Raw genomic sequence first — 11,227 nt, 5'->3', positions numbered from 1 at the left:
TTGTATTAGTTTTACTTCTGATTTTTATGTGCATACCGTGATCTACAATCCGTTTAAAACACTGGTGTATGGTGTTGTTTGTATTTTATTGAAATCAATGAGTGGCAAACATAGTTCAGCAGAAATTATCACCGCGGAGTGAATTACTCATTAGGATAGGTGATTTTATCTTAAGTTTAAAAAATAGGTACAGGCCCATATTTAAAGAGATTTTGGTAATTTTTTGGACATGCTTACTGACAAATCCTTTAATTAGCGTTACACCAAATATGTTTGAAGTCAAAATAGTGTTCTTTCTGATTACGGACAGACTATTTACCTCAAAATAGCTTAGCTTATAGAAATAAAATTCCCAAGTTGATTTAAAACTGTCCAGTAGTTAGACCTTTCTGTCCTTCTTTTTGAACATGATTAAATAACTACTGCTATTATCGACGTCAGCTACTCACCATTTCACCTTCTATCTGCATATCAATTCAATATATATTATATTAGATCAACTGCAAACTTAGTGCAGAAACGTTTACAAATTTTGATCTGTTTCATAGTTTTATTACGTATAATTACGCCCAATATTTCAAAATGTGTGAATAGAACGTTTGTTAACTTTAATATATTCATGTTATGTGGTTAACACCATATGCATCTGTATCCAATTAAGTATTCATTCCGCAATAAAACAGTTTTCAAGAAGCAACATTGTGTTAAATGTAGATCAGAATTGTATAGTGTATCTCGTATAAAGCAGGTTGTCAGAAGAGTAGGAACTGTTAAGTGAAGATGGTACATATCTACAGTGTTTTTATGGGAATTTTGATACCCGGTGTGATTGGATCTCCACATACTAACAGAAAAAGTAAGCCCAATGTTCTTATTTATTTGTTTTAACAGTTCCGATGTCATGGTTTATGTACTCGTATATGAAATCTTCATAATGTTATCTACAGCTGGATTCTTCTCAAATGGTTCAAATTTACAGTTACGTAGGCAGGAGCATTCAGACAAAATACAAATTTAGCTTTTCTTGAACATTAATATCTGCGAAAGGAAAAAGGAAACTCTTAATTACCGTCGGAAACAATATATTTGCTGTCTGTTATTTACCTGTCGTTTTAAGGTACTTCAAGACAGTTTCAACAAAAAGAACGAAGTTCAACAAAAGGTTAATCTCGTTTAACATGATATTTAATATATTTGTAAAACCAGAAACAATACTGCTTTATAAGTTTTATAGCCTTGAATTCTTTCATCAAATTTTGCTTTAGAACTATATTTGCTTAGAATATGATGTCATACGATTGACTTTAGCTCTACTGGACTGAAGGGCCAGTGACAGCTTTTGCGATCTTGTATTGTCCGTTATAAACATTAAGGAAAATAATCATCATTTTCCCAGTACCACTGAAATTTAAAAAGAAACAGAGACCCATCAATAAAAAATATGTTCAGTTTATTGTATTTTTTTCACATTTTTTCTAAATTGTATTCAGGCTACGATACAGGAAAGGTCATTTAATAAAATCTGTAAAAAGATCCTTTGGAAGCAAAGAATGCAAGCAAGAAGAATAATAGCAGATTCGATTTGAGAGGTAATAAAATGTGCAACACCTCTCACGTCTCCTAGCGCCGGTGTAATGAAGTATTTCGACCCCCATAGAATAATGACCCCCCGGTCATTATTCTATAGAAAAAGTGACCCCCGGTCATAGTATTATGACCTCCAGATCATAGTACTATGACTCCCCCACGTGAAGTAAACTGAACCTCACGAAGAATATTGACTCCCATAAAAAAAACGACCCCCGGTCATTTGGTCAAATTTAGTGATAACTCATGTATCTAAGGCCTAATTGCTGCATTTTATGTCCCCACTCGGGGGAGGGGGGCATATAGATTTGCCCTTGTCCGTCCGTCCGTCCGTCCTGCCGTTTGACCATTAGCTCCAGATACCATCACTTTACACAGAAATCAAAGCATTCCGCAACGGGGAAAGGGATTCTAGTTCTAGGCGCTGTATCTTGGTGTATACATTTTTTTTCAGGAAAATAACAATTCACAATACGTTCACAAAACACACCAGTGTCAATAATCCCTGCAAACTTCGGTAAGAAGTAATTCTTCAGAAAAAAACTGCAGAAGAAACTGCTAGCACAGAACTTAGTATTAATAGAAGTTGCAATACTTAGCAGTGGCAGTAAAGTACGGTAACGGCAATAATAGAAAGTAGTAGTAGTAGTAGTAGTAGTAGTAGTGGCAGTGGCAGTGGTAGTGGCAGTTGCAGTAGCAGCAGCAGCAGCAGCAGCAGCAGAGGAATAAGTGACAGCAACAACAGCAGCAGGAGAAGAAGGTAGATGTACAAGACGTATTAGTGGAAGCAGGTATAGTAGTATCAGTAGTAGCAGTTGTAGTAGTAGTAGTAGAAGTAGTAGTAGTAGTAGTAGTAGTAGTAGAAGAAGTACATGTAGGAATAGCAATAGAAGTAGCGGCACCAGTAGTAGTAGTAGTACAATCAAAATGTTAACTATTGGCAATGGGGGGTATTAGAGTTGTAGATCTAGTAAAATTGTCCGTTAGGTTTGGTGGGGATCACTTTTTAATAGATATTATCGTCGAAAGTCTTTTAAGGAGCCGATGTTTTACACGGAAAGAGTAACTTTTTTTAAATAGAATAATGTCCGGGAATCGATATTGTATGAGAGTTCGAATGTAGTAATTTCGGCAGTGAGTATTTTACATGGAAGGAGTCACTTTTTCTATAGAATAATAACCGGGGTCGTTATTCTGTGAGATTCGAAGGGAGTCATCTTTAGGGAGTCAGTATTTTACTTGGAGGGGTCAGTTTTTCTATAGAATAATGACCGGGGGTCGTTATTCTATAGAGTTTTCAAAGGGAGTCAGTTTTTTATAAGGGGAGTCAATATTTTACAGGAAAGGAGTCACATTTTCTATAGAGTAATGACCGGGGGGTCGTTATTCTATGGGGGTCGAAATACTTCATTACACCGGCTTTAGCGGAACTCTGTTAGACATAAGTTGATTGGACTCCATGATCCCAAAGGACCAGAAAATACTACAACACTGAATCCAAGACCAAAAAGCTCGTAGAACCCCCTTGGACCATCTTGCTTTATATATATGGTATATTTTTATTGTAAATGTCCCCCAAAACTGTATGACTTGTATACCACTGACATTAATTTTGTTTCCTCTCCTTTTTAACAATGGACCAGTCTAGTATACTATAATTGAGCCTCCTACAGTATTAATTATCTTCATACAAATCCCAGCTAAGGAGGTAGGTGACCTTTTGACCACGGTTTATTCAAATTAGTTGAACCGCAGCAATATTTTGTATTTCGTATAATTTAATATTTCAACTGCTACAATCTCAATTTTGTTTATCTCTGTCCCTTCAAGTACAATTTTTATTCAGGTTTGAAGTACATGACCCTCCAAAGATATTTTATATTGAAAGAAGAAGGAAAATACGGATATTTAACACTTTTCAGTTTATTTTGGTTTCATTGTTATCCGTAGAAGTATGCATAATAATAATTGATAATTTTACTAGTATGCGCGTTAGCTTTCTAATTTAAGCTTAAAATGTATAAGTCGCAGGGCTCGTGTTTCCATGGTAACGCTTTTTCTCTCATTTTTAAACAACTAGGTATGAAAACGGATTTTTCGACGGCTTCAGTGCCATTCTGTCAATAACCAACATAGATTATTTTGGTAATATTATTAGCAAAATACCAACTACTTTACATGGTACCCTTATATCTTGCTTTTTATCGTAATTTCTTATAAAAAAATATTAAATACAATTTTCGTTCATGTTAATGCAGCTTTAAAACATCTTATTTCTAACGTAAGTAATATTTTCGTGTTATTTGCAGTTATTTAAAAACAATTCACAACTTAAAATACTTACAGCAGTACCCTTCGTCTGACATTTTCTATGGAAAATCGTTCTGCATGCTGCTATTATTCTTATATAAAAGCCGAAGCTGTGTTCCTTAAATAGACCAGTGTCAACGCTTTTGAATTTTACATTTAGATATATAGGTCACGGGCTTCGTTTCCATGTTAACATCAATTTAATTCAAGAAACTACAATTTTCTACTTAAATTTGAAAAATTTTAGAGCTCAGTTTTATTATAAGTTATTGTAACAAATTATCAATGGAAACTGAAAAATAGGTACTACAAATCAAACTGCCCGATTTCTATTTGAAAATGGCCGTAATAAGTAACCTTTCACCCAGCTATATTCCGAAAAACATCAGTTACCGTCATCCATTTTTTCTTACATTCCGCATAACATTTCAATACAACTACATAAAAGAAGCAAAATATTGATCATTATTCAGAGCGAAAGACTCAAAAACTATTTCAGCAAATAATGGCTGTTAAAAATAGTTCAAATAAAAAACATGCACAGAATTACGTACTTTCAAAATAAAAGCTATTAATTTTGCGCGGTAACTGACACGTAACGTCATGACGTCAATAACGTCATTTTAAGGCAACAATGTTTTGAAGCGTTTCTGCGGCAATTTATTCATTATTTCTGCATTATTAAACCATTAAGCATCAGATCGGAGACAGGTTCATGATTTGTTTTCAGAAGAATGGATATACAAACACATTTATTTTGTCGTAAACGTTGTCGTAAATCGTCACGTTAGCTTCCGGTTGAACATGCGCACATATAAATATTAAGATAACCTACCTCCTTAATCCATGTTACTACCATAATATCATTTTACGTTGGTTTTTTTTACTTTATCATTAATTGATGGTCCTGGTCGGAAGTAAAATCAGTACTATCAATTGCAATTTAAAAATTAAATTTTACATAACATTGTAGTAAATAAAATCTGTAAAAAATAAAGGTTTTGTCTGGCACGGAAACAACATAAATATCAGAAACTATGTTTTTGCATTTATTACACTCCAATATATTATCTATATATAGGTGATCACTGTGACGACATCGCAATAATTGGAGCGGGGGTTACCGGAAGTTATGCTGCGTGGCGACTACGTGAGAGGAATCTGACAATATCAATGTACGAGTACTCGAATCGCATTGGTGGGCGCTGTTTCACAGTACAACTTCCGGGAATACCGGATGTTAATGTTGAAATGGGAGCAATGAGGTTTTTACCGGACGGTAAGTGTAATAAAACATGATTCAAAAAATGTTTGTTATTATTTTGCGGTGTTAGTGGAGATAAGAATAAATCTCAGATTATAACAAACAGAAAAAAACATTGGAGGTTGAATAATGGACCTCTGTTCTTGTTTTCATTCATGAAATGATAACATTGTTAACATTTCCAAACGTGTTGTCATCGTATACATTATTTGATTACTTACTTTGATATTCTGAAATTACATATGAGAGCAAATATTATATACTGTGAGGATCAGTCGGTTCATATAACGCAAAGACAAGAAGGAGAAACCTTATACAGAGGATTTCGACTAACTCTTACAACGCAAAGACAAGAAGCAGATACCTTCGACTAACTCTTATAACGCAAAGACAATAAGGAGATACCTTATACAGAGGAGTTCGAGTAACTCTTATAACGCAAAGACAAGAAGGAGCATATACAGAGAACAAAGAGTATATGCTCCTGAGAATACCTCTATTTCAATAAATATTTTATGAGAAGTCTATATTCTTCATTGTGTTTCAGAGCATCCTTTAGTGGTCAAGACCGTCCACCACTTAGGACTAGAAGTTGTAGATTTTGAACTTGGGGTGGGACCTAGTAACGATTCTTTGTACTATCTAAGAGGGAAGCACATGAAATACAGTGAGCTGCCGACACATGCACCTTATTACCTTCCCCCTGAAAACCGCATCGATCGTAAAACGCTTAATAGGTTTGTTCCTTAAATAATTGTAAGACGCATATTTCTCGGAATAACGACCTCATTATATTTCTATCAAATTTTCGGATATTTTTTGTATTTTGACATTCTGTTATAGTACGTCTTTTGCTTTTAAGACATGCTGAAATATTTTTCTTACTGTTTTGGTTCTTGAATCGTTGTAGATATTCGTATGAGAATTTCACTGTTTCTTCTCAAAATGGGGACGTCATTAAATCGCTTGATGGTGTGGACCTGCATATGCAAAGGTAAGTCTAAGATTATGCATTTTCGAGTGTGATAGTTTAAGGTGTAGGCGTGTATCATCAAAACACAGAAATATTTAATAAACGGACAACAACGTTATCTACAATCTACACTCTACCTGTATTGTTATTCATCTTGGTCGTATCGAATTCTCGAAGTGTCATCTTTAAGTGTTCTATCGATAATATGCCTCACTTGTACATCTCTGGTATTCTTTAAGTCGAGATCTATTTATGGCAAAATACCTGGACACGGAAACTGCACATTATCTCAGGGATAGTGCCAGTTTCCATGACGGGTTTGGACCAGATGTTGCAGCACTTAATAGTGGTCCGGTTGATCCGCTTTTGCCTTCGGGCAAAACAGTTGTGAAAACAGTGAAAAAAGGATACCAGTCTATTCCCGAGGGATTGGTTGGACAATTTCTCCAAGCCTGTGATAAGTAAGTTATTTTTGATTGGTTGTTAATATTATATTTGACTTGAAAGGAATGAAGGTAAAGATATATCATTTGTCATCGTGGGGAATTTTTGTTGTTTCAAGGAAATGGTATACTCTAAAGTTTGAATTTGTGCATGTCCAACCGGAAGCAGAGGTTAACTACTTACGACAGCATTTACGACAAACTAAATGTTTTTACATTCATCCTTCCTGGAAATTGCATTTACCTGTCTACATTTTGCTGTTAAATGGGGAATTATGCTGAACAAAATGGATAAAATACGTCGGTAAATTAAGTCATAATTGTGCTTATTTAACGCCATGACGTCACATTTTAGTTACAGCGCAAGATTAGTAGCTTTAATATGGAAATTACATTATTTTTGAACAGCCTATATTTGCTGAATATTCCCTTTTGAATGATGCCCCCAAAAAGTTGCAGCGCTTACGTGCTATTACTGAAATAGCATACTGAATTAAGGAAATGGCTGATGACAAATTTTGTGAGGATCACAGGCGGGTGTAAAATAAATGATCAAAACCTTTCTTCAAATTACATTTTCAGTTTTATTTGTTATACCTATTTTTCAATTTTTATTGATATTTCAATTATTGATAATTATTCTGATTATTAGTAAAATAGTCCATATCTTAGCAAATAATACTGATTGAAAAAACTATATAGATATTACGATAAAACCTTTAAAAATCTTCGCTCATACACGGGGGGGGGGGGGGGGGGGGGGGCATGATTTTGCGTTTTGAAAACGCAGCTGCTCATTTTAAACTGTATCCTTGAAAGTACAAGCACAATGAAGTTTTTAGTTTAATTACAAGAAGTACTATGAATATTATTGCTTGGTTTTAATAGATTTTGGTATACCCTGAAGAGAATGTAAACCACATCCTTTAATGACATTTTAACGACTATCTAGCAAAAAGGCACTAGTTCATTGCTAACTTCTTTTCTTGTTAAGCAAATTTCATTCTAAGAAGTTTATTACTGAAATTAATTGTAATCTATTCTAAAAGTCTTAGCTCATAGATATTAAAAAAAATACTGGGTCACTTAAGGTTTGTTCAGTAGTGTAAACAAAGTAATAACAAAACCACTCCGGTTTTCCTCTCTTCTTTAAGCGTACCTTTTTTCAGGCACAGTTTCTACTATAATCGTCATCTTAGAGCCATAAGGAGGAATGTTAACGGAAATTATATACTCACGTTTCAACCAACGAAGACAACAGCTGGAGTAACTACGGATGACAAGGTTAACTGGATATTTTCATGCCGTAGCATTTGTGATCTCTTCCTGTAGAATAGTTATGGTACTTTACAATACTGTATGTATAATGACATCGTAAGCAAACGATAAAAGATAAGGGTAGATTTCTCGGAAGCACAGATCACCACAAACCCAGCCACAGAGCCACATATTTGCAAAGGCCCACAACAAAAAGAAGCTGTAACGGAAAAATATTAAGAGCTCATTTAATTGCAAGATTATATCCGATACAATATAGTTACATAATACGAAGTGACTGTTTGTCCAACAAAAATTTCACTGTTGAAGAACGTGTAGGAAATTGTAAATTTAAGAGATAAATCCGTTTGATATCATGTCTTATCAGGTTATACCTTTACCCTGCTAAATTTCTAAAATGGACTTGTCCGTCATTCAATTTTGGCAATACCATTTATTATCCAAAGGGGTGTTCACTGAAAGTTTACAGACTGAATAGCGAACAGTGCAGACCATGATCAGGACTTACGGATGTGCAGGCTGATCTTGGCAGCAAAAAAGACAAATACTTTGCTGCATAAGATTTAAAAGTCAATGCCCTGGAGAAATCAACAGTTATTAGTTGTACGGGAGGTTTGAAGCTGGTCAGGAGAATATTGCTGATGGCTCGCGGCCCAGAAACCAAAAGACAATAACGTTCGATCACGTTTTAAATTGATACGGGTCGGTGCATTACAGTTCAATGCCCCATTTCATCAGTACGATAGTAATATTACATGAACAGTAATTATTCGTTCGCAGGAAAGTAGGAAATGCATTTAATGGCAAGAAAAACTTTTAACCATTTGTAATTATGAGTGATATGACAGCATCACAATGACGTTTCGCCGCTTTAGAGTTAGTGACTTTTCCATAGAGACGATAAGTAAATGATGGGAATGCTCCGAAATCTGTTATTTACATATAAACATTGATAAGTTCACATCACATTTTCAAATTTCAGCAAAATAGCGCAAGAAATAAAGATATAAGCACTTTTCCGGGTATTTTGAACATCCTTCGTATAATAGACGTTCGTCCACGTGTCTGTTTCTGTCTGATGCTCATTTTTTTTTGTTTAACCATCCGTTCGTTTGTCTGCCGGAAGGAAAAGTCACAGCGAAAATATATAATAGTATTATACATGTTAAATCAAGTTAAAAAAGCAAGCAAAGGCAAACCTTTGTGCATGCAAGACCTATTCACGGAGTACATGTACAGTCTACTGATGCAAGTAAAAGCTGCATAGATGAAGTATTTGATTTAAATGTAGCATTTCTCAAATTCAGGTAGAAGAGACAGATCGACCACAAGGGAAGGTGAGGGTGGGGGGGGGGGGGAAGGGGAACGGGACATTCCGTCTGCAATAAATCCATTATCAAGCAATCCATTACAGCCATTCGACTGTGGATACTAAGTACCAAAGGTGTACAAAGAGGGTCGCATATACAGGAAAGATAGATAAAGATGTTAAGATATAACGTTAAACTATTTGCATATTTTAATTATTATATTAAGATGCATCAGTAACAGTGTATTTTGTTAGCAAATTTTCATTTAATAATTATATGATATCTTTAAAAATTATATCTATTTTCGTGCGCTTTTTTATACAATAATAATAATAATAATAATGATAATAATAATAATAAGAAGAAGAAGAAGAAAAGAAGAAGATGAAGAATAAACTTATTTTGGAATATAATCTAAATTAACCATATTTTAGTATCAAGTTATGTTTTAACTTTTCAAGTTCTATTGGTCTATGTTGACTTAAAACTTATATATGTAATCTGGTGAACTTTTGTTTGAGATGTGCACAAATTCATATTGGATTTTTAGGAGAAATGTGACATTCAAACATGAATTTCCTAACATGTTATGAAGTTAAGCATGAAAAGGGTACACTTTATGAAACTTATTCTTGAAATTGAAACCTCAATACATAATTTAAACAACAAAATTTGATTTTATCCCTTAATGTTAAATATAGGAATGGTTGTAAATATACATTTTTGCCATGTATTGTATATGAACATAAGAACACTTCCATTTGTATGTCACTTTTTTTGTTAGAATGATATTGGCAGATAATGTTTGTCAATAAAATCAAATTATCGAGATCTCAGTACACCTGTGATTCACATTATTATTCATTAAGATTATAAATAATTATACTAATTCTACTACTAATGATAAAAAATAATGCACAGTAGTAATAATTATAATAATTATTATTGTTACTTTTTTATCATTATTATTATTATTATTACTCCATTGAACATGCTGATAAGCAGCCTAGTTTTTTAGGCTGGGGTTGTTTATTGGACTTCGAAGGGTGAACACTTAATTACATTGTTGGATCTAGCCCTTTAAAGTAACCATTTGGTTAAAAATGTTTGTCCTGAGAACTCGAAACTATGACCGCCTGGACACAAGTTAGGCACAGTAAATACTGTGCAGTTACCAGGCTGCCTTTTCAGTTGTCCCTGACCTATCAATATATTCAAAAACACCTACAGACGAATACGGTCAAGAAGCAAGGCATCATCCATTCTAACAGAATATTCTTAACTGAAGTGTAAACCTACATGTACTTAAGGTAGTGGACCCGCAATGACGATCGACTGTTTCCGTGCAATTACGTATTCTTTGTATACGACTGCGGCATCCTTCGGCCATAATAGAAACATTTTTCGTAATAACCGAAGAATTCCGAATATGAATTATATACGGAGAATACGTAAACGTACGGAAACTGCCGATTGTCATTACGGGTACACTACCTTAATTTGATGTGTTTTTAGACTGCTATCTTACGGAAAGTATTATTAGAAAGTCAGCTAAATAGAAAGAACTTGGGCCGAACTCATTGGCTAACATTGTATCGTATTTATTTTATTTCTTAAAATTTGAGCGTCACTGTGCTAAAACAAACATAAGCGTTATGTGATCAGAAAGGATCCAGACCAGTGTACATAAAAACTGTTCGTTTATTCTCATATCCATACTTTTGCTTATCAGTTTCAACTCTTGTGTATTAATATATATTGGTCACAAAGACTAGCGTTTGTTTTCGCACAGCGGTGGTCATTTACATATCAATAATAAAACTTGAAAATAAAATATACATTAATTATTGGCGCCAATAATGTATGACTCGATCGTACATGAAATTTAAAGAAACACTTATGGTAAGATGAAGTAGCCTTTGTGTGAAAATTTGCACGCACCGTTTTATCAAATATATATTATAATTACATCTAAAAGAAGAAACAGAACAGACGTTTTATTTTATCTTTATTCAGCAATCAATCAACAATTAAAAAATCAATTTATGCTACACAATTAAAA

General features: G+C 34.1%; 1 protein-coding gene across 1 annotated transcript; it reads left to right on the top strand.

The window, feature by feature from the left end:
- The first annotated feature begins 690 nt into the window (after positions 1-690).
- LOC128548839 (L-amino-acid oxidase-like) lies at positions 691-8,073 on the top strand. The gene is made up of 6 exons (XM_053524353.1): positions 691-856; positions 4,979-5,176; positions 5,709-5,898; positions 6,072-6,155; positions 6,374-6,595; positions 7,747-8,073. Exons 1-6 carry the CDS (start codon positions 781-783, stop codon positions 7,907-7,909), a joined length of 933 nt encoding a protein of 310 aa, XP_053380328.1. The 5' UTR covers positions 691-780; the 3' UTR covers positions 7,910-8,073.
- Positions 8,074-11,227: the final 3,154 nt, after the last annotated feature.

Source organism: Mercenaria mercenaria, chromosome 15 (assembly GCF_021730395.1).
Source record: "Mercenaria mercenaria strain notata chromosome 15, MADL_Memer_1, whole genome shotgun sequence".
Lineage (NCBI taxonomy): Eukaryota > Metazoa > Mollusca > Bivalvia > Venerida > Veneridae > Mercenaria > Mercenaria mercenaria.
The sequence above is the reverse complement of the archived record's forward strand: the minus strand, read 5'-3'. Positions and strand labels throughout refer to the sequence as shown.

What these genes read in the sequence shown, in the direction of transcription:
- LOC128548839 (XM_053524353.1), top strand. Translation starts at nt 781, where the DNA reads ATGGTACATATCTACAGTGTTTTTATGGGAATTTTGATACCCGGTGTG. An exon ending in TCCACATACTAACAGAAAAA is followed by an intron (nt 857 to 4,978) that starts GTAAGCCCAATG and finishes ATCTATATATAG; the next exon opens with GTGATCACTGTGACGACATC. An exon ending in TTTCTCCAAGCCTGTGATAA is followed by an intron (nt 6,596 to 7,746) that starts GTAAGTTATTTT and finishes ACCTTTTTTCAG; the next exon opens with GCACAGTTTCTACTATAATC.